This window comes from Bos indicus, chromosome 10 (assembly GCF_029378745.1).
Source record: "Bos indicus isolate NIAB-ARS_2022 breed Sahiwal x Tharparkar chromosome 10, NIAB-ARS_B.indTharparkar_mat_pri_1.0, whole genome shotgun sequence".
Taxonomy (NCBI): domain Eukaryota; kingdom Metazoa; phylum Chordata; class Mammalia; order Artiodactyla; family Bovidae; genus Bos; species Bos indicus.
This window is the reverse complement of record NC_091769.1, coordinates 43,345,323-43,369,857: the sequence shown is the minus strand read 5'-3', so window position 1 is coordinate 43,369,857 and position 24,535 is coordinate 43,345,323. Positions and strand designations below refer to the sequence as shown.

The 24,535-nt window shown below is 38.0% G+C and overlaps 1 protein-coding gene across 1 annotated transcript in view; it reads left to right on the top strand.

Annotated features, from left to right (window-relative positions):
- The window catches only part of SAV1 (salvador family WW domain containing protein 1), a 31,851-nt gene that overhangs the window by 4,337 nt on the left and 2,979 nt on the right, over positions 1–24,535 (top strand). Inside the window, exons 3-4 of the mRNA XM_019968652.2 lie at positions 9,666–9,936; positions 13,282–13,425. Of these exons, the coding sequence (XP_019824211.2) occupies positions 9,666–9,936; positions 13,282–13,425 (415 nt within the window). The remainder of the gene's footprint in view (positions 1–9,665; positions 9,937–13,281; positions 13,426–24,535) is intronic.

Genomic DNA, 24,535 nt, shown 5'->3' with positions numbered 1-24,535 from the left:
TGAATAAGGTGGAAAAGAGATTAGTGATGCAACAGCAGGCTATACAATTTAAACTCAGGTCAAGCAGAAGCCGTCGCAGATTTCAAAAGGATGAGATTTTAATTTTATGAAAGCAGTGTTTAAATATTAGTTTAGTAGTTGTACTCGGAATAAATTGCTAGAGGAAAGAGGACCTCAGGTACCAGTGGTGTTAGAGATGAAGTACAAACTTATGATGCATTTGAAGGAAAAATGAGATTTAATTACAAGTTTAGGAAAAAATAAATCACATAAGTTTTGAAAATTGAAGAATAGTCTGGAAAAGATGGCAAAAGCTTTTGTGAAAGCACACATTTAAGTCTCATTGGGATACTGAAGAGGAGAGGTTTTCTAGACATAGAAATAGTGCAATGAAAATAGGTAAGTACCTTTTTTGTTTTTAAAGTGCTTCTAGGTTAAAGGATTGATAGTTGTATACTTTAGTGTTTATTTTGGCTATTTCTAATATCCACCTTCAGAAAACTAAGTCATGGCATCCAGTCCCATCACTTCATGGCAAATAGATGGGGAAACAATGGAAACAGTGAGTTGAATGACTTTATTTTTTGGGGCTCCAAAATCATTGCAGATGATGACTGTAGCCATGAAATTAAAAGATGCTTGCTCCTTGGAAGGAAAGCTGTGACCAATCTAGACAGCATATTAAAAAGCAGAGACATTACTTTGCCAACAAAGGTCCGTCTGGTCAAAGCTATGGTTTTTCCAGTAGTCATGTTTGGATATGAGAGTTGGACTGTAAAGAAAGCTGAGTGCCGAAGAATTGATGCTTTTGAACTGTGGTGTTGGAGAAGACTCTTGAGAGTCCCTTGGACTGCAAGGAGATCCAACCAGTCCATCCTAAAGGAAATCAGTCCTGGGTGTTCATTGGAAGGACTGATGTTGAAGCTTAAACTCCAATACTTTGGCCACCTGATACGAAGAACTGACTCATTTGAAAAGACCCTGATGTTGGGAAAGATTGAGGGCAGGAGGAGAAAGGGACGCCAGAGGATGAGATGGGTGGCATCACTGACTCGATGGACATGAGTTTGAGTAAGCTCCGAGAGTTGTTGATGGACAGGGAGGCCTGGCATGCTGCAGTCCATGGGATTGCAGAGTTAGACACGACTGAGCAACTTAACTGAATATCATGTAGTTTTTAACCTTAGAAATAGTTTGTTATCCAGTAGTGAGTTTTTTTATGGAGAAGGAAATGGCAACCCACTCCAGTGTTCTTGCCTGGAGTATCCCAGGGACTGCCGTCTGTGGGGTCGCACAGAGTCGGACATGACTGAAGCGACTTAGCAGCAGTAGCAGTAGCAGCAGTGAGTTTTAAAAATAAAGTTCATTTTTATAAATTTTTTTAGAGTAATACCTGCTTGTTATAGGAAATTTGCGAAGTGCAGAAAAGTAAAGGCAAAGCACTCATGATACCAGAGGTTCTTTGTATTTAGTTATTTTGTTCATCTTTTTGCGTGACATTCTTTTTGTTTTTTAAACAGTGTTGTGCAGTTTCATATACCTGCTTTTTTACTTGAATGAGTTTCTTAATGTTAAACACTATTTATGTGGTGTTTCAGTGCCCTGTAATTTTCCATTTGGTGCATGTCTTATGGTTAATATTTTAATTATTTGCACTGGATGTCAGTTGCACCATGAGAACTCTTAAGTTGTGGCATGTGAGATCTAGGTCCCTGATCAAGGATTGAACCCTGGTCCTCTGCCTTGGGACTATTAGCCACTAGACCATCAGCGAAGTCCCATTATTTTAAATGTTAGTGAGGACCTGACCTAGTCTGGGATCATTTGGAAAGGGGAGAAGTGGGACACATCTGTATTGAATGGCCTTGGCCACTGATGGTTATTGAGGGATGAAGGGAAGAAGAAAAGAGTCAGATAGGATTAGCAAACCACCTGTCTGTATAAGAGGTGCTGTAAAAATAAATGGTTGATGTAAGTGAATGGATCTACAGATTTCAAGTCTGTACTAAAAATAATAGCTTTATAGCAATCAGTTTATCATTAATAAAGATTGGTGTTCTTCACATTTACCTTTCCCATGTATATTTACCTTTCCCATATATTTTTATGTTGCAGACATCACTGATAGCTCATGACACTTTTATGCCTAAAGTGTGAAGAAATTAGTGATACCAAGTTAAAATCTGATACCAATTTAAAATATTTTAAAATTCTGACTTGAAAAGTATTGAGTAAATACTGTAAAAACTAAATTTCTACTGATCCCATCTTAGGATCCTACTTATGCAATCTGATACAGTTCTTGTAATTTTAATGACAGACTTTAAAACAACTTTTCCCAATTATATCTTAGAAATAAATAAAAGTTAATTGGATATTTTTTCAAATTAAAGAATGTTATTTAAAAAAAGATTTGTATTAATTGCAGCAGTGGTACATGCTTAAGAAATTTCACTTAACATTAATTTGTACCAGGACAATAAGATTAGTATTATACCTTTCAGAGATAAAAATGGTACTACTTTGCAGGAGTCACTTAAGTGGCAGGGGAGGATTAATAACCTATTATTAACCAAATAGAAAAGCCTAATGGCTGTCTTTTCCAGAGGGAAAAAGTCTGAATATGTAGCTGGAAATTTCTTGAATTCATCTTGAAAAGACTTGAAACTTACTGTATTTTCATATGCTGGAGAGAGTTCAAGAAATTTGAATAAATGGAAAGGAGAAAGTAAGTTTGTGGGAGAGTAAGGATGTGTTCTAGACAGATTTATTTTCACAGGTTTTAAATTTTGATTGCTGTTACTAATGTAATAAGCATAAAAAAGGTATGGAAGAAAAGTTTTGTGACTTGACCATCTGAGCCACAATGGAAGCCCTGAGAGTAGTAATTCCTGCTAATTAGTTATTAAACTTTTAGGAAACACCTTGTCTCAAGGGTTAATTTCATCTTATTGTAGTTAGCAGAAGTACAAAAAAAACAAGTTGTATAATATCTTAAAGGGTTTTAGGACCAGGACGTTCTACATTTAGCTGTGAAATTTGACCTTTAACATTTTGGCCTACATACCAGTCAGGCAGTTACTGTATGTGCCAAAGAAAGGAATTCTGCTGTTAACAGGAAGTCTTTAGTTGGAATACTAAAGGCAAATTGAGTTCCTTTGTTTTGTGCCTAAATAATTTAGTTCTATGCAATTTTAAGTATCAAACTTTTAAATAATATTTTTAAAGACAGCTAAAGAAATCAAGTTATAAACATCCAATTAAAAAGGTCCAGGCTTTACCAAACAAAATACTGGAGTTGTGTTTACTCCAGGAAATGCATAATTATTATTTAACCCTAATCTTCTTTTGAGGATGTGGTAATAATCCTTAGGGGCACAGTTTTACTTGTACTTATTTGGAGAGGAGGAAAAAGGCAGTGGGCTTTGTTTAATCCGTATAATTTATCAACATCTTGATTATAACATGGGATGTAATGTTTAGTATTATCTTGGAGCTCGTAACCTTCATTAGGATTCCAGATTCCATTTCATGCCTGCCAGTGCATGAGATGCAGCAGACATGGGTTCAATCCCTGGGTCAGATACCCTGGAGTAGAAAATGGCAACCCACTCCAGTATTCTTGCCTGAAAAATCCCATGGACAGAGGAGCCTGGCAGGCTACAGTCCATGGGGTCACATAGACTTGGATGCAGCTGAGCACAGGCACAGAGCTACAGATATTACTTATACTGTTTTATGTTGTAGATAGGCGATGTCCAGTCCTTTTGTACTGTACATTCATCTCCCAATAGGTTTTATAGAATTATGCAAATAATAGTTTGAAAAAATTTTAGTGCATATGGCAGCTTCAGAAAGTAGGAGTGGGGGTTTGTCATGAAACTAAAACTGTTTATAGCTAGCTCCTAAAAGGTTAGGAATCATGGTTTCACATGGTATTGGTAAAGGTGATGAGCCTACTTGGGACTTGCTGGACTTCATGGCTCCCTTATCAACCTGTCAAGGTTTTAGTTCCTGGACACAAGAAGTTTTATAGGGAGGTCTTTGTGTTTCTTCTAAATATAAATTTCAAGTTTATCATAGTTTAAAAGATCTGGTTTTTGGTACCTACTATTGTTTACATGTAACAGTGCATGTGTTTCTAGATTTAGGCAAGTTCAGTATATAGAAATTAGGATTGACTGAATGAATAAAACTGTCAAGACTTTAATACTCTCCAAGCCTGTATGGTTTTTAATTACTATAATAGCTTTTTGTTTTTAATGCATCATTTAGAAATCTATTTATATAGTTCTCTCTCTATATATATATAATATATATACATATTATATAGTTCCAGGGGGACCTCTTTTGGGTCATAATGTTATGGTTCTTATCAATAACTCAATTTGAATACATTGAATTAACTGTGTTGTTGTTGTTAAGTCGCTAAGTTGTGTCCCACTCTTTATGACCCCATGAACTGCAGGATACCAGGCTTCCCTGTCCTTCATTATCTCTTGGAGTTTGCTCAAACTCATGCGCATTGTGTTGATGATGCCATACAACCATCTCATCCTCTATCGCCCCTTTTTCCTCCTGCCCTCAGTCTTTCCCAGCATCAGGGTCTTTTCCAATGAATCTATAATTCTTTCTAAAAATTGCCATCCTTGGTTGTGACTAGTACTACAACATCTTTCGTGATGGAAATTTGCAAAAGTGTAAAACTGTTGCGTGCTTAAACAGCATGATTATAGATATTTCCTATGTGCATGTCTTTAATACGTTGGCTTATTTCTTTTCTGTTTAAATATTTTCTCTTTAAGTACTGGGTTGCTTAAGCTACACTTACTAAATGTCCAATTGCAAATGGCAGAAGCCAAAGTCAGCTTCACTAGAAGGCGTGTTAGCTTTGTTTTGTCTTATAGTCACCATATGTTTCAGAAATATATGATTTTCTTCCCAAAGGGTACTCAGCAAGAATGATTTTGTTTTCTTTCTTGCATTTTCCTTTCTGCCAGAGTACTTCATAGGAGATGTTATGTATTCTGTTGCATCAGATCCAGAGACACATAATGACTGATTTCTCTTTTTGTGATGTTAAGATTGATCATGGGATCCGATGCCATCCCAATTCATCCATCATGATATTCTCTGTCAGCTTTTCACCTAGTGATTTGGAGGCCAGTATTGATTACTGGCTAGATCCATATTTCATTAGCTGTTGCAAGTAGTGATATTCTAAGGTTGTCATTTCTTTATTAGTTGGAATTCTGTAAAGAAGAGTTCTGTAGTGAAGAACTTTGCTTAATTAATTATTCCTTTGTTAGTATTTTGGGTATTCATATAAGACAGGAAACATGCTGGACCTTTCCCTTTACTTACTGTTTTTCAGAATAATTGCCTAACTGCCTCCGGAGGTAACCAGTAAGTTTTTCTTTTTAGTATCTTCATGAACTCAAGAATTTTTAAGAAATAAAACATCATGTTTTATTTGAATTTCACCAGTTTTTTCATTAATGTCATTTTCTTTTACAGGATCCAATGCAGAGTACCTCATTACATTTAGTTGTCACATCTCCTCAGTGTTCTTTGGTCTAGAACAACTTCTTAGTCTTTTCTTGTTCTTAATGACCTTGACAAGTTTTGAGAAATACTTGTCAGATGTTTTGTAGACTGTCCCTCGATTTGCATTTTGTCTGATGTTTTTCTCATGATTAGACTGGGCATATTGGTTTATGAAAAGAATACCAGAGGTGAAGTGTCTTCATCATGTCATATAAAGGAGATACATGATCTCTTTATGACATTATTGGTGATGTTAATCTTAAGCACTTGGTTAAGAGTTGCCAGGTTTCTTACTGTAACGAACACTTCATGTTTATTCTTCCAGTTTTTGTCTTCATCATTCTTTCCCTAAGCACACCTATTATCTCTGATTTTTTTAACATCTGTTTTTTGGGGCTCTTGTTTTTCTTCTTTTTGATCTTCCTTCAGGGAGTTGATCGCTTCATTCATTTTTCAATTTATGGCAGTGGCAGAATATTTAATTTCATTTTTTTCTCTGCTTTGGCTCAACATTTTTTTGAATGTTCTTTTTCATAAGTTTTGCACCTTTTTGCCGCTTCAATTTTTCTTACAAAAATTGATGTTATGCTGTCCTTATTATATGTTATTGAATAATTTGGGTTTTTCTCTGCCAATTATTTGAAATTGGCTGCTGTAGTTGCTAGAGAGGTAGGGGATTGAGTAGGGAAAAGGGTTAGGGTAGTGTGTTGGGCTAAGTAGTTTTTCGCAGTACTCTGTTCTTATTTCCACTTCTTTCTTTACTGTTCTTCTACCCCATCTGCTTTTGGCAGTCTTGGTGTATATATATTAGATCTAGGGATTTTACCCCTCTCTCTCTTTATTTTTTTATGGAAATACAGTTGATTTACAATATTGTGTTGATTTCAGGAGTAGAGCATAGTAATTTGTTGTTTGCAGTTGTGTTCCATTATAGGTTATTACAAGATCCTGGCTAGGACTCCCTGTTGTTGTTGTTGTTTAGCCATTAAGTCATGTCTGACTCTTTTGCAATCCTTAAATTGTAGCCCTTCAGGCTTCTCTGTCCGTGGGATTTCCCAGGCAAGAATTCTGGAGTGAATTGCTATTTCCTTCTCCAGGGGATCTTCCCAACCCAGGAACTGAACCCATGTCTCCTGCATTGGCAGGCGGATTCTTTACCACTGAGCCATAATTTGCTGTGCTATATAGTAAATCCTTCTTGCTCATCTAGTTTATGTATAATAATTTGTGTCTGTTAATCCCATACTCGTAATTTTTCCTCCTCTCCCATTTTGGTAAACGTAAGTTTGTTTTCTATGTTTGTGAGTCTGTTTCGGTTTTTGTGTGTAGATTCATTTGTATTATTTTTTAGATTCCACAAATAAATGACATCATATAGTATTTGTCTTTCTCTTTCTGACTGACTTCACTAACAATAGTATTCTCTAGGTCCATCCATGTGTTGCTGTAAATGGAAATATTTCATTCTTTTTTAGGGTTAAATAACATTCCGTTGTGTGTGTTTTATACATGTATACACGCCTTATGCATGTACACATATATATGTATACACACACACCATATCTTTTCAAGCCAGTTGTCTATTGATGGACACTTGGGTTGCTTCCATGTTGAGTATTATAAATACTGCATTGTGGTGCTTGTATCTTTTCCAGTTAGAGTTTTCCTCTTTTCCAGGTATATGCCCAGGAATGGGATTACTGGATCATATGGCAACTATACTTTTATTTTTTTAAGGGACCTCCATGCTGTGTTCCTTAGTGGCTGCATCAGTTTACAGTCCCAGCAGTGTAAGAGAGTTCCCTTTTCTCCACATACTTTCCAGCACTTACTGTTCATGGACTTCAAAATGATGATTCTGGCCAGTGTGAATTGATACCTCATTGTACTTTTGATTTGCATTTCTCTAACAATTAGCGATATTGAGCATCTTTTCATGTGCCCGTTGGCCATCTGAATGTCTTTTTTGGAGAAATACCTATTTAGGTCTTCTGTCCATTTTTTGGTTGGGTGGGTTGTTTGTTTTAATACTGAGTTGTATCCGTTGTTCATATGTTTTGGATATTAACCCCTTGTTGATTGCAGCATTTGCAAATATTTTCTGTTCTATGGGGTTATTTTCATTGTGTTCATGATTTCCTTTGCTGTGCAAAAAGCTTTCAAGTTTGATCAGGTCCCATTTATTTTTGCTTTTATTTTTTTTTTGGCTTTAGGAGACTGAGCTAAGAAAATACTGCTACAACTTGTGTTGAAGAATGTATTGCCTATTTTATCTCCTGGGAGTTTTATAGTGTTACATCTGAAACTGATGGTGGGTGAGGCTGGTCCTGAGGCTAGTGCCAGCCCACTGGTGGCTGGAGCCAGGTTCCAATGACGCTGCTGGGGATTCCAGGACCAGTGCTTGTATACTGGTGTGTGGGCCTGGGTCCTAGGCCCTCTGGTGGACAGAGACGTGTCGTGGCGAGACTCAGGGCACAAGAGGCCTGCTGGTGAGTGGGCTGTGTCCCAGCTGGGCTACTTGCTTGACTTGGCCTGAGGTGTCCCAGTATTGGCACTCATAGACTGGTGGGCACGGCCAGGTCCTTTTGCTAATAAGTTAAAAGGAAGATTCCAAAATGACACTTACCAGCACCAGTGGCCTTGAGATAGAACAAATTCCTGAAACATCTGCCACAAGTGTGTGTCCCCAGTTTCTGCCTGCCTCTCGGAGGCTCTCCAAAATTAGCTGGTGGGTCTGACCCATGCGCCTTTCAAATTATTGCTTCTGTCCTGGGTCCCAGAGTGTGTGAGATTTTGTGTGCACCATTTAAGAGTGGAGTCTTTATTTCTTACAGCCCACTGGTTCACCTGAAAGAGACCACTGCTGGCCTACAAAGCCAGAAGTTCTGGGGACTTGTCTTCCTGGTGAGGAAGCCCAATGTGGGATTCAGATCCCTTGCCCCTTGGGGAGAATCTCTACAGTTATAATTATTCTCTTGTTTGTGGGTTGCCCACCTGGAGGTAAGGGTCTTGACTATATTGCATTTCCACCTTTCCTTCCCATCTTGTGGTTCCTTCTTTATATTTTTAGTTGTAGAAGATCTTTTCTGCTGGGTTCTGGTTGTTCTCATCAATAGTTGCTCTGTAAATATTAGTAGTTGTATTTTTGGTGTGCCTATGGGAGATGAGTTCAGGGTCTTCCTACTCCACCATCTTGACCACATCCATTTCATTTCTTTCATCAGTGTTTTGTAGTTGTCAGCATACTGAGCCTGCAATTTTTTGTTTGATATGTAAATATTTAAATTTTTGGAGCTATTATAAGTGGTATAATTTGTTTTCAGTTACTACTATAAAAATATTTAATTGATTTTGTATGTTTACCTTATACTTGGTAAAATTCCTTAATAGTTTTATGGTACAGCCAGATTATTTGTTTTTTAGCCATACTATTTTTAAGAAATCACAAACTAGGAATAATTTTACAAGTTCATTTTTGCTGTTTTAGATGAAATGTCAAATCTTAACTCTTGAATGAGATGAATTTTTCTTTTCCCCACTTTCCTTTAGCAGTATACATGCTTAATTATCTTTATTAGTAATTAAATATTTGTATGGTCTGGTGATGGAAGCATCAACCAAAAGAGCCTAATTTCATAGATTCTAGTTTTTTTTTTCTCCTTTTGTAATTAAATAACAGTAACATTGACTCAGAGAAGGCAATGGCACCCCACTCCAGTACTCTTGCCTGGAAAATCCCATGGACGGAGGAGCCTGGTAGGCTGCAGTCCATGGGGTCGCTAGGAGTCGGACACGACTGAGCGACTTCACTTTCACTTTTCACTTTCATGCATTGGAGAAGGAAATGGCAACCCACTCCAGTGTTCTTGCCTGGAGAATCCCAGGGACAAGGGAGCCTGGTGGGCTGCCATCTCTGGGGTTGCACAGAGTCGGACATGACTGAAGCGACTTAGCAGCAGTAGCAGCAACATTGACTAGTTTTAAGAACAATTTTATTTCTAACAGTAAAAATCATGATTTTTAATGGGAGAGTATATAATTTGGATAGTTTTGAGTTTTTCATATGGTATATCTTTTATCTATAATAACTGTTCTGTTTCTTCTCTTTTTCCTCTCAGGTATTGGGAGAGTTGCTGCTACATCATTAGGAAATTTAGCTAACCATGGTTCTGAAGATTTACCCCTTCCTCCTGGCTGGTCTGTGGACTGGACAATGAGAGGGAGGAAATATTACATAGATCACAACACAAATACAACTCATTGGAGCCATCCTCTTGAGCGAGAAGGACTTCCTCCAGGATGGGAACGAGTTGAGTCATCAGAATTTGGAACTTATTATGTAGATCACACAAATAAAAAGGCTCAATATAGGCATCCTTGTGCTCCAAGGTAGAGTATTGACTATTTTAACCCTTTTGTTTGGAGATTGTCTAATGTTAGATTTTGAACTTACATTTTCATCAAAGAGAAAGGTGTCCTGATGTTTGATTTGAAAACTATCTTTCACAGCTTCTGGACCTATGTTTAGTAATGAATGACTTTAATAATTAAAAAACTTTTTAAATAAACCTCAAAAACAGGATCAATATTCTTATGATCAGGTTCTGTTTTAATATGCCAGAATGTTTTTATTAAAGATACCCAGAGATTGAAATAAATAAAATACTCATCTTTTTACATTTAAATTTCTTTTAAAATACAGACCTACCTTTGAATGTGTAGACTCTACTTTTGAATTATAATGATGTCTTGTTGTTTATTCAGTTTACAGATATTTTATGTTCTGTTTCTTAACTGTTGCCAGGTAAGAAAGCAAAAATTGAAACTGTCCAGAACATCTCAGATCTGTTTGATAAATATAGCCAGTGATCTTTTGGGTTATTCTGACTGATGCTGGCCTATCAGTAGATTTCACTGATAGCCAGACTTCTAGCCTTTGAATTCTGTAGCCAGTTGTCAGATATGGCTGTTGAGCACTTGAAATATGATTAATCCAAGTGGAGATGGGTTATACATGTAAAATACACACTGGATTTCAAAGTACATAAACTGTTTAGTAATGAAATTGTAAATGTTTGCAGTTAACGACATTGAGCTCTTAAGAACTGAGCCTTAAAATTAAAAATGGGTAGAATATCATCAGCATGTTGATAGCTGTTGCTTAGTATCATCTAGCAGAGCACAAATGTTTGGTTAGAGCATACTTTTGCATTTTTTAGAACCATTATAATTATTTTGAAAATACATTTTAATATTATCACCCAGAAAACTAAGCTTTATCATTATTGTGTTGTTTTAATCATTTTACACGTTTGGATTTATTAATTCAACTTGGAAAAGCAGGTTTTTTCCAGTGATTCCATTTAGTGGCACTCATTCAGTGTTTATTGAACAAGTGACGTTGTTTTCCCTTCAGAAGAGCCAGATTCAGCACTCTGCATTCGCCAAGCTCTGGCCCCTCTGCCTGCTGTCCCCACCATCTCAGGCAGGCTGCTGCTACTCTCCTTGGCTTCTATTTTCAGGCCTGTGACATGGGGATGATTTGTCAGTTGTCCCTCCCACCTGATCACAATTCTTAGCCAAGGGCAGGGATGAGTCCCACTTATTTACTGCTGTGTCTCCAGCACCAAACACAGAAATTCACACAGGTAGATGTTTGTTGAATGAATAAATGATAGAGAATGATAGAAATGCGCCCCCTTCCCTGCCAAAAAAAAAGACAGCAAAATGTGGTTACAGTTTGATGTCACCAAATGCAGACTTTCTGGTCCATAGCAAAGTTTGAGTGTATAGTGAGCTTAGTTTTCTGTTTGTCATCATTAATCTTATATTGTAGAATTTAATAGTTTATAAAGCAGTTTTACAGTTTGCCTTTCTCAGCAGCTCTGTAGACTTTAAAAAGGAGAGAGTAAACACCTTTAATCTCAGATAGGTAGTATTAGTAGCTATTTGATTGTCTGTAATATGCTAATTCTTATACATAACTCTTTATTATACTAGGCCATTTAATCCTTAGAACAGTCATCTCTGGTATGAATTTATTCCAGTTTTACAAATCAGGAGGCTAAAGTTTAGAGTAGAGAAGCAGTATTCGTCTACATTCACACAACTTGTAAGTGGCCAGTTTGACTTCAAAGCCTCAGTTCGTTCCCACTTCTGTTCTTTCCCATCCAACTGTGCTATCAAGGAATATTTCACTTTGCACCTATTTATGAAAGAGTGGAAGATAAAATTCAGTACCATTTGCACACTGATCTTTAAATTGTTAACTACAGTGTAATCCAACACTTACACTTTAGTCCTAGTTTAGTACTGGAATGACCTTTTCTGATATACACATAAACGTTTATGTTTGGAGGTAGGCTCTAACAGTTTTGCCTCCAAGTCTGGAATAGGGCAGTTTGCTCTCTCAGAATTCAGTCTTTCACCTTCAAGTGGTTCCTTGAACCTTCAAGCTTTCCTTAGCATTTTCCCATGAACAGCTCTCACCCCACCTTGCTGTTCTCCCTCCTTCCCCCAACACGTATAGGCTGTTAGAAATAATTGAAAATGTGGCCTTTTTTATTTTAAAGTCTCTGATTTAAAACAGGCTCTAATCAGCTCTAACTCCCTTACGCTCTTGTAAGGTTGTAAAAGTGGAAAGGAAGTGGTATAGTTAGGTGGATAGTTCAAGCACAGTACTCATTACTACTTTAACATCTCATTACTACTTTAGTACTCATTACTACTTTAACATACATTCCATACTCGCTTTTCAACCTAAAGGAGAAAGAAAATATCCATTCTTAACTTTGAGAAAAATTATCACCTTTTCCAATATAAATTTATAGCTAATTACTTAGTTATTACTAAAATTTATGATTCTAGTTTTAAGCCTCCTTATAAAGGTTATAACTTAGCTCTGAATTTTTTTATAGCCTCCTTTGATGTTGCCCTTGAAAAGAATAAATATCAGCCAGAAGAAACCTCTTAAAAATATGTAAAGATTAGCTTCAGTTCACTTCAGTGGCTCAGTCGTGTCCAACTGTTTGAGACCCCATGAACTGCAGCATGCCAGGCCTCCCTGTCCATCACCAACTGCCAGAGTTCACCCAAACTCCTGTCCATCGAGTCAGTGATGCCATCCAGCCATCTCATCCTCTGTCGTCCCCTTGTCCTCCTGCCCTAAATCTTTCACAGCTTTAGAGTCTTTTCTAATGAGTCAACTCTTCACATGAGGTAGCCAAAGTACTGGGTTTCAGCTTTAGCATCAGTCCTTCCAAAGATCACCCAGGACTGATCTCCTTTAGGATGGACTGGTTGGATCTCCTTGCAGTCCAAGGGATTCTCAAGAGTCTTCTCCAATACCACAGTTCAAAAGCATCAATTCTTCGGCACTCAGCTTTCTTCACAGTCCAACTTTCACATCCATATATGACCACTGGAAAAACCATAGCCTTGACTAGCCGGACCTTTGTTGGCAAAGTAATGTCTCTCTCTGCTTTTGAATATGCTATCTAGGTTGGTCATAACTTTGCTTCCAAGGAGTGAGCGTCTTTTAATTTCTCTATATATCACTAATGACCTATAAGTTTCCAAGAGAAGGTGAATTTTACTTCCCCTGTAGTATAGTTTAAAAAAAAAAAAGGTGGTAGAAGTTTGGGCAAGAGGCACTTGGAAAAACAAATAGTATTCTTATACTTCTTGTTTTATTTAGGGCCATTATCCTAATGCACATTGATTCTGTTTTCTTAGTGTACCTCGGTATGATCAACCTCCTCCTGTTACATACCAGCCACAGCAAACCGAAAGAAATCAGCCCCTTCTGGTACCTGCAAATCCTTACCATACTGCAGAAATTCCTGACTGGCTTCAGGTTTATGCTCGAGCCCCTGTGAAGTAAGTGAATTTACAGCACAGATTTTTGTTGTGAGTGGAAGGCTGAAGGGAGTCTCTGGGCTGCTTAAACCACACAGCACTGTGTTTTTTCTCAATGATATTGGGCTTTTATTTTAAAAGGGGATATCACAGCTTATAAAGTTTAAAAGTCATTGACTAGAAATAGAAGTTTTACAAACATTTATTGCATCTTCACTTTCTGTTAATGTGCAGACCTAGGCTGTTACATAGAGATGCAGTGAAAAGCTTACCTTCTCGTACGGGTAGGATAACTTGCAAATAAGTGATACAGTGCCTTGTGATAAAAGGAAGGACCTGGGTAAGTTCTAGGTACATAGGTGAACCCAAGCAGGACACAAGGGTGGTGAGGAAATATGTGTGGTGACTCAGGTTCTGGGATGAGATGATATGTGTTCATTGATACCTTAGCTTTGTTACTCTGGGCAGGGTGCTTAACTTAGTTTTGTCCTCTGTTAATTGGAGATAGTAATAGTATCTACTCTTAAGTTTATTAAGTATTCAGTAAAATAATGCATCTAAAATATGTGTTACAGTGTCTTGCACATTAAAAGAACTCTCAGTAAATGATGACTGTTATTTTTGCACTAAAGGTATAGGATAGTGGTTAAGATCAGTCAGGAAGGAAACTATCTGGAAGGAAAGTGTGATTTCTGTCTCCATTACCTACTGACTGAGTGACCTTGGGCAAGTTACTGAACTTAGTTCTAAGTGTTTTTACTCTACTGAAACATAGAGGATAGTAATTTTATCTACCTTACGTAATGTAGTGAAGCTTAAGTGATTATGCAAAATGGTACAGCAGCTAACTTGAGTAAGCCTTAGTAGTAGTTTATTGTTATTATGAGTGAGCAAGGAAAGCTGCCCCCAAAAGGAAAATATATGGGGCTAGTTTTTAAAGATGGCTATGAGTTTGCTAGGCTCATTGAGGATATTTGTAGGGTAGTAGGCAATGGCACCCCACTCCAGTACTCTTGCCTGGAAAATCCCATGGATGGAGGAGCCTGGAAGGCTGCAGTCCATGGGGTCGCTAGGAGTTGGATACGACTGAGCAACTTCACTTTATTTTTTCACTGTCATGCATTGGAGAAGGAAATGGCAACCCACTCCAGTGTTCTTGCCTGGAGAATCCCAGGGATGGTGGAGCCTGGTGGGCTGCCGTCTCTGGGGTCGCACAGAGTCGGACACGACTGAAGTGACTTAGCAGCAGCAGCAGCAGGCAATGTTCAGGGCTTCCCAGGTGGTGCAGTGGTAAAGAATCTGCCTGCTGATGCAGGAGATGCAAGATATGTGGGTTCAGCCCCTGGGTCAGAAAGATCCCCTGGAGGAGGGCATGGCAACCCATTCCAGTATTCTTGGTGGGAAAATTCCATGGACAGAGAAGCCTAATGGGCTGTGGTCCATGAAGTCCCAAAGACTCGGACGTGACTGAAGTGACTGAGCACACGAGGCACTGTTCAATATAATCATGAATAAATGAAATATTTGCCTCAGAGAGCTCTCTTGGAAAACAGAAGCACTCAGATCTAATCCAGTGTGATAAAGATCAGTGACTGATATATACAAAGTGCTGTGATTTCAGAAAAGGGGATGTTTGAAAGTATTATAAATAGTTACTGATAATGCATTGTTTCCTGAACCATCCTGTGCTAAACTTTGAGATATATTCTCTCATATTATCTTCCCCAAACCTATTTTATAGCTGAAAATAACTTAGTCTATGCTAAGATCATACATATATTAAATGGTAGATTTCAGACTTTTATCTAATTCCAAAGTTCATACTCTTAACTTTTGTTGTTATTATTTTCTTATTTAATAATTATTATCATTTATTAAGTATTAAATTTCTGGTACTTTGCTAGGTATTTTACATATAATAATTGCATGTGTAGAGCTGTTGAAAATTATATAAGGTAACATTTTGTAGCCTTACTCTTTTGCATTTCAAAAACCAAACTACCAGCATAAAATAGGCCAAAGAAGAGTTTTAGAAAGTTTAGGATAATTAGAATGATTACACAATGAATTTGGAATTCAGTTCAGTTCAGTCGCTCAATCATGTCCGACTCTCTGTGACCCCGTGTAATGCAGTATGCCAGGCCTCCCTGTCTATCACCAACTCCTGGAGTCCACCCAAACCCATGTCCATCGAGTCACTGATGCCATCCAACCATCTCATCCTCTGTGGTTCCCTTCTCCTCCTGCCCTCAATCTTTCCCAGCATCAAGGTCTTTTCCAATGAGACAGCTCTTTGCATCAGGTGGCCAAAGTATTGGAGTTTCAGCTTCAACATCAGTCCTTCCAATGAACACCCAGACTGATCTCCTTTAGGATGGACTGGTTGGATCTCCTTGCAGTCCAAGGGACTCTCAAGAGTCTTCTCCAACACCACAGTTCAAAAGCATCAATTCTTCGGCGCTCAGCTTTCTTTATAGTCCAGCTCTCACATCCATACATGACCATTGGGAAAAACCATAGCCTTGACTAGACGAACCTTTGTTGGCAAAGTAATGTCTCTGCTTTTGAATATGCTATCTAGGTTGGTCATAACTTTCCTTCCAAGTAAGTGTCTTTTAATTTCATGGCTGCGGTCACCATCTGCAGTGATTCTGGAGCCCCCAAAAATAAAGTCTGACACTGTTTCCACTCTTTCCCCATCTATTTCCCATGAAATGATGGGACCAGATGCCATGATAGTTTTCTGAATGTTGAGCTTTAAGCCAACTTTTTCACTCTCCACTTTCACTTTCATCAAGAGGCTTTTTAGTTGCCCTTCACTTTGTGCCATAAGGGTGGTGTCATCTGCATATCTGAGGTTATTGATATTTCTCCCAGCAATCTTGATTTCAACTTGTGCTTCTTCCAGCCCAGCGTTTCTCATGATGTACTCTGCATAAAAGTTAAATAAGCAGGGTGACAATATCCAGCCTTGACGTACTCTTTTTCCTATTTGGAACCAGTCTGTTGTTCCATGTCCAGTTCTAATTGTTGCTTCCTGACCTGCATACAGGTTTCTCAAGAGGCAGGTCAGGTGGTCTGGTATTTCCATCTCTTTCAGAATTTTCCACAGTTTATTATGATGCATACCATCAAAGGCTTTGGCATAGTCAATAAAACAGAAATAGATGTTTTTCTGGAACTCTCTTGCTTTTTCCATGATCCAGCAGATGTTAGCAATTTGATCTCTGGTTCCTCTGCCTTTTCTAAAACCAGCTTGAACATCAGGAAGTTCACGGTTCACATATTGCTGAAGCCTGGCTTGGAGAATTTTGAGCATTACTTTAGTAGTGTGTGAGATGAGTGCAATTGTGTGGTAGTTTGAGCATTCTTTGGCATTGCCTTTCTTTGGGATTGGGATGAAAACTGACCTTTTCCAGTCCTATGGCCACTGCTGAGTTTTCCAAATTTGCTGGCAATTTGAGTGCAGCACTTCCACAGCATCATCTTTCAGGATTTGAAATAGCTCAACTGGAATTCCATCACCTCCATCAGCTTTGTTCGTAGTGATGCTTTTTAAGGCCCACTTGACTTCACATTCCAGGATGTCTGGCTCTAGGTGAGTGATCACACCATCGTGATTATCTTGGTTGTGAAGATCTTTTTTGTACAGTTCTTTTGTGATTTTATCTATAAAGCTGACATTGGTCGTGAAGATCTTTTTTGTACAGTTCTTTTGTGATTTTATCTATAAAGCTGACATCCTTTTGAAACTTACTACTACTCTTCTGTGTTTTTGATGGGCTTCTCTGGTAGCTCAGACGGTAAAGCATCTGCCTACAATGTGGGAGACCCGGGTTTGATCCCTGAGTCAGGAAGATCCCCTGGCGAAGGAAAGGGCAACCCACTCCAGTATTCATGCCTGGAAAATCCCATGGACCGAGGAGCCTCGTGGGCTACAATCCATGGGGTCACAGAGAGTCGGACACGACTGAGTGACTTCTGTGTGTGTGCGTGTTTTGTGTATTCTTGCCACCTCTTCTTAACATCTTCTGCTTCTGTTGCTGCTGCTACTGCTGCTAAGTCGCTTCAGTCATGTCCGACTCTGTGCGACCCCATAGATGGCAGCCCACTAGGCTCCTCTTTCCCTGGGATTCTCCAGGCAAGAATACTGGAGTGGGTTGCCATTTCCTTTAGGTCCCTACTATTTCTGTCCTTTATTGAGCCCATCTTTGCATGAAATGTTCCCTTGGTATCTCTAATTTTCTTGAAGAGATCTCTAGTCTTCCCCATTCTGTTTTCCTCTATTTCTTTGCATTGATCGCTGAGGAAGGCTTTCTTCTCTGTCCTTGCTATTCTTTGGAACTCTGCATTCAAATGGGTATATCTTTCCTTTTCCCCTTTGCTTTTCGCTTCCCTTTTCACAGCTATTTGTAAGGCCTCCTCAGACAACCATTTTGCTTTTTTGCATTTCTTTTTCTTGAGGATGGTCTTGATTCCTGTCTCCTATACAATGTCATGAACCTCCGTCTATAGTTCATCAGGCACTCTATCAGATCCAGTCCCTTAAGTCTAGTTCTCACTTCCACTGTATAGTTATAAGGGATTTGATTTAGGTCATACTTGAATGGTCTAGTGGTTTTCTCCACTTTCTTCAATTTCAGTCTGAATTTGGCAATAAGGAGTTCATGATCTGAGCCACAGTCAGCTCCCGGTCTTGTTTTTGCCGACTGTATAGAGCAGAATTCTCCATCTTTGGCTGCAAAGAAATAATCAGTCTGATTTCGCTGTTGACCATCTGGTGATGTCCATGTGTAGAGTCTTCTCTTGTGTTTTTGGGAGAGGGTGTTTGCTATGACCAGTGCATTCTCTTGGCAGAACTCTATTAGCCTTTGCCCTGCTTCATTCTGTACTCCAAGGCCAAATTTGCCTGTTACTCCAGGAGTTTCTTGACTTCCTACTTTTGCATTCCAGTCCCCTATAATGAAAAGGACATCTTTTTTGGGCGTTAGTTCTAGAAGGTCTTGTAGATCTTCATAGAACTGTTCAGCTTCTTCAAGTCTTAACTGGTTGGGGTGGTCATTTACTATGAATTATTTATTTTTGGCCAACATAAACATTCCCTTACATCTATTTCAGTCTTCTCAGTTTGTAAATTCATGGCTGTTGATATGTGGCCTGATGCAGAGGTAAGATGATATTTCAAGGTTTTGGTCTAAAAGGATCAGTTTTTTCCTCTGTAAGTCAAATTTAAGCCTTGTTAAGTGTAATGTTTAAATAGGTTCTAATTATAGATATTATTCTACAAAGTATAAACAGTGTTTGTCACAAGTCTGGTTTTTATTTGATTTGAAATTCTGTAGACATTTATCCATAGAAGTTAAGGTTTGGTGTCTGAGCTCACCTCCAGAAGCCTCTTTATCTTACAATCCATATAGTGTAGAAATGAGATGAGGAGAGATGGCAGACTCGTCTTCCCCTTTTCCCTCTCTTCTTTCAGTCTTGATAGCACTGACTACTGCTGCATATAGCCTTTGTTCATATGCTGATCCTGTCATATATAATGTGTACATATATTTCTGTTTCCGTAAGTTTGGAAGAATATGTGCCTGTTTACATTTGTTGTTCCTGGGAGTTGATAAGATTGAGCAGGGTTATTCTTTCTATATTGTTATGTCTGCTCTATAGCAATTGTTAGAAATAGCTAAAAAGCTTTCCTTTTGAGGGGAAAAAGATGGTACTTAAATGGAATGCTTTGGTTCTTACGGGAAAAAAAAAAAAAACTTCCAAAGGTTATAGTCTCTTTCAACTCTGGTTCTTTGAACTAGCTATAAAACTATAGGAAATTGGTAGCTTGATAGGGATTGCGTTGAATCTATAAATTGCTTTGGGTAGTATACTCATTTTCACTATATTGATTCTTCCAATCCATGAACATGGTATATTTCTCCATCTATTAGTGTCCTCTTTGATTTCTTTCACCACTGTTTCATAGTTTTCTATATATAGGTCTTTAGTTTCTTTAGGTAGATATATTCCTAAGTATTTTATTCTTTCTGTTGCAATGGTGAATGGAATTGTTTCCTTAATTTCTCTTTCTGTTTTCTCATTATTAGTGTATAGGAATGCAAGGGATTTCTGTGTGTTGATTTTATATCCTGCAACTTTACTATAGTCATTGATTATTTCTAGTAATTTTCTGGTGGAGTCTTTAGGGTTTTCTATGTAGAGGATCATGTCATCTGCAAATAGTGAGAGTTTTACTTCTTCTTTTCCAATTTGGATTCCTTTTACTTCTTTTTCTGCTCTGATTGCTGTGGCCAAAACTTCCAAAACTATGTTGAATAGTAATGGTGAAAGTGGGCACCCTTGTCTTGTTCCTGACTTTAGAAGAAATGCTTTCAATTTTTCACCATTGAGGATAATGTTTGCTGTGGGTTTGTCATATATAGCTTTTATTATGTTGAGGTATGTTCCGAACCCCAGGGTTAGTAGAAGGAAAGAAATCTTAAAAATTAGAGCAGAAATAAATGCAAAAGAAACAAAAGAGACCATAGCAAAAATCAACAAAACCAAAAGCTGGTTCTTTGAAAGGATAAATAAAATTGACAAACCATTAGCCAGACTCATCAAGAAACAAAAGGAGAAAAATCAAATCAACAAAATTAGAAACGAAAATGGAGAGATCACAACAGACAACACAGAAATACAAAGGATCATAAGAGACTACTATCAACAATTATATGCCAATAAAATGGACAACGTGGAAGAAATGGACAAATTCTTAGAAAAGTACAACTTTCCAAAACTGGACCAAGAAGAAATAGAAAATCTTAACAGACCCATCACAAGCACGGAAATCTGGTCAACCACTTGTAAAAGAATGAAACTAGACCACTTTCTAACACCATACACAAAAATAAACTCAAAATGGATTAAAGATCTAAACGTAAGACCAGAAACTATAAAACTCCTAGAGGAGAACATAGGCAAAACACTCTCCGACATACATGACAGCAGGATCCTCTATGACCCACCTCCCAGAATATTGGAAATAAAAGCAAAAATAAACAAATGGGACCTAATTAACCTTAAAAGCTTCTGCACATCAAAGGAAACCATTAGCAAGGTGAAAAGACAGCCTTCAGAATGGGAGAAAATAATAGCAAATGAAGCAACCGACAAACAACTAATCTCAAAAATATACAAGCAACTCCTACAGCTCAACTCCAGAAAAATAAACGGCCCAATCAAAAAATGGGCCAAAGAACTAAATAGACATTTCTCCAAAGAAGACACACAGATGGCTAACAAACACATGAAAAGATGCTCAACATCACTCATTATCAGAGAAATGCAAATCAAAACCACTATGAGGTACCATTTCACACCAGTCAGAATGGCTGCGATCCAAAAGTCTACAAATAATAAATGCTGGAGAGGGTGTGGAGAAAAGGGAACCCTCTTACACTGTTGGTGGGAATGCAAACTAGTACAGCCACTATGGAGAACAGTGTGGAGATTCCTTAAAAAACTGGAAATAGAACTGCCTTATGATCCAGTAATCCCACTGCTGGGCATACACACTGAGGAAACCAGAAGGGAAAGAGACACGTGTACCCCAATGTTCATCGCAGCACTGTTTATAATAGCCAAGACATGGAAGCAACCTAGATGTCCATCAGCAGATGAATGGATAAGAAAGCGGTGGTACATATACACAATGGAGTATTACTCAGCCATTAAAAAGAATACATTTGAATCAGTTCTAATGAGGTGGATGAAACCGGAGCCTATTATACAGAGTGAAGTAAGCCAGAAGGACAAACATAAATACAGTATACTAACGCATATATATGGAATTTAGAAAGATGGTAACAATAACCCGGTGTACGAGACAGCAAAAGAGACACTGATGTATAGAACAGTCTTATGGACTCTGTGGGAGAGGGAGAGGGTGGGAAGATTTGGGAGAGTAGCATTGAAACATGTAAAATATCATGTAGGAAACGAGTTGCCAGTCCAGGTTCGATGCACGATGCTGGATGCTTGGGGCTGGTGCACTGGGACAGCCCAGAGGGATGGTATGGGGAGGGAGGAGGGAGGAGGGTTCGGGATGGGGAACACATGTATACCTGTGGCGGATTCATTTTGATATTTGGCAAAACTAATACAATTATGTAAAGTTTAAAAATAAAATAAAATCAAAATGTTAAAAAAAAAAAACTATAGGAAATTAACCACTTAAACTTTTTTCAAATAGATCAGAACTTTCCCAGAATGGGCCAGTGAGAAGAGTTTATTTATAAGTCCTGTTTAAGCAGTAAAGGAGCAAGTATTCCTTTACTGCTTAAAACAAGAGGTCTAGAAACCTTTTAGTTGATGCTAAATTTTTGTCTCTGAAGAGGATTAGAAGTGGTTAATATTGTCTGTCAACAAAAGATGAGTTGTTATCTATGAATTAGATAATGGAGAATCAATTACTTATCTCATCCCAGAGGTTTTAGCCAAAAAATTAGCTTGTTTCTTCTTCTTGTTTAACAAACAATGGACATCATCTAGCTTTCTAAAGTGCTTTAATTCTATCTCTAGCAGCAACTTACCAAAGTAATGTTTGTATATACTTCTAGAACTGGCTTAGAACAGATAATATTCTAATTATTTATTGGTTTAGTAAAGTTAGGTTTCTAAGTTTGATCATAGAAGTCTGTAATGTATTACGTAATTGTCAGCAAGCTAAACTATAGGAGAATATTAAAAGATTTAATCTTTAACAGGAAAAAGAACATCAGGAACATGTTTACTTTGTTATTCCTCACACGCCCCCACCCCAGTCCCCAATAGTTTGTGGCACAGACTATTTTATTCCTGTGTCTATGATCCTGCAGTATCACTGTTGACTCACTTCTGGGTATAGGAGAAAAGGGAGTGGGCATACTGTTACATAAGGCAGGCACAGGGAACTTGGGCTATATACCATACCTGGGGCCTGGAATAGCAGTACTTTCTGGGCTCCTGAAGGCAGCATCCATTGGCGTGTGAACCAGGTTTTTTGGTAGCATTACAGCAATTGCTATTTGTGTATATAGGCTATTTATAGTACCGTTTGAATAGAATACTGATGTAGGTAAAATATAGCAAAAGAAAAGGATACTGGAGTAGTTTACATCCTATTTTCTGAATGATTTACCTGTACAGAGTATAGTGGCCAAAAGTTAAACTGAAGCAGGTTATTTGGCTCATTAAGAATAGGAATTACATACATTTTTTTTTCTTTAAAAAATTAAATAGCAGGCATAGGCAGAGGGAAGTCACTATACAGAACTATTAGCAAGGTGAAAAGACAGCCTTCAGAATGGGAGAAAATAATAGCAAATGAAGCAACCGACAAACAACTAATCTCAAAAATATACAAGCAACTCCTACAGCTCAACTCCAAAAAAATAAATGACCCAATCAAAAAATGGGCCAAAGAACTAAATAGACATTTCTCCAAAGAAGACATACAGATGGCTAACAAACACATGAAAAGATGCTCAACATCACTCATTATCAGAGAAATGCAAATCAAAACCACTATGAGGTACCATTTCACACCAGTCAGAATGGCTGCGATCCAAAAGTCTACAAATAATAAATGCTGGAGAGGGTGTGGAGAAAAGGGAACCCTCTTACACTGTTGGTGGGAATGCAAACTAGTACAGCCACTATGGAGAACAGTGTGGAGATTCCTTAAAAAACTGGAAATAGAACTGCCTTATGATCCAGCAATCCCACTGCTGGGCATACACACTGAGGAAACCAGAAGGGAAAGAGACACGTGTACCCCAATGTTCATCGCAGCACTGTTTATAATAGCCAGGACATGGAAGCAACCTAGATGTCCATCAGCAGACGAATGGATAAGAAAGCGGTGGTACATATACACAATGGAGTATTACTCAGCCATTAAAAAGAATACATTTGAATCAGTTCTAATGAGGTGGATGAAACTGGAGCCTATTATACAGAGTGAAGTAAGCCAGAAGGACAAACACCAATACAGTATACTAACGCATATATATGGAATTTAGAAAGATGGTAACGATAACCCTGTATACGAGACAGCAAAAGAGACACTGATGTATAGAACAGTCTTATGGACACTGTGGGAGAGGGAGAGGGTGGTAAGATTTGGGAGAATGGCATTGAAACATGTGAAATGTCATGTATGAAACGAGATGCCAGTCCAGGTTCAATGCACGATGCTGGATGCTTGGGACTGGTGCACTGGGACGACCCAGAGGGATGGTATGGGGAGGGAGGAGGGAGGAGGGTTCAGGATGGATTTTCTTTTAAAAATTTAAAATAAATTAAAAAAATAAATAAAAATAAAACCAAAAAAAAAAAAAAAGAAACAGCAGGGGCAAGGATTTGGAATGGAAATTGACAGATTGCATACTTTTATTATTTATGGTTTCCCTTAGAGTGCTTTTTCCTCTTCCCAGAGTATTTTCACTAAATACTCGTGATTTTCTTGCTTCTACACAAAATCCTATTCTTGATGCCAAATGCTGAGATGGGAAGTCAGAAAGTTATCTGAAGCTTTTTTCTTTATAAAAACTTGAATGTGTATACAGAATGATGTTGTTTACTTGCAAAATTGGGTCTGACTCTTTTACGACTCCATAGACTATAGCCTGCCAGGCTCTTCTGTCCATTGGATTTCCTAGACAAGAGTATTTAAGTGGGTTGCTGTTTCCTTCTCCAGGGGATCTTCCCAACCCAGGGATCAAACCCACATTGCCTCCATTGGCAAGTTGGTCCTTTACCACTGAGCCACGAGGGAAGCCCAAACATGTCTTAAAAACAAGTTTGATATTTTCTAATATTACTATATTTATTCTTCTCCCTCCTTTTTCTTTCTATAAAGTATCCAGATGATAAATGAGCTTTAACATGCTTATAGTTCACCTGGCATAAATTTAAGCATCTTGAATCAGTAGACATTGCTGAAATGCCCCTTAGCTATGAAATTCAGACTTAAGGAGATTAAGGGTTTTTGTTGTTGTTAGGAATTATGAATTTGTTTCAAACAAATAAGTGAAATCTTAAGCTACATGAATGGCAGAGGTTCTAGGAAATACCTTACAACTATTTCTTCATGGAGACT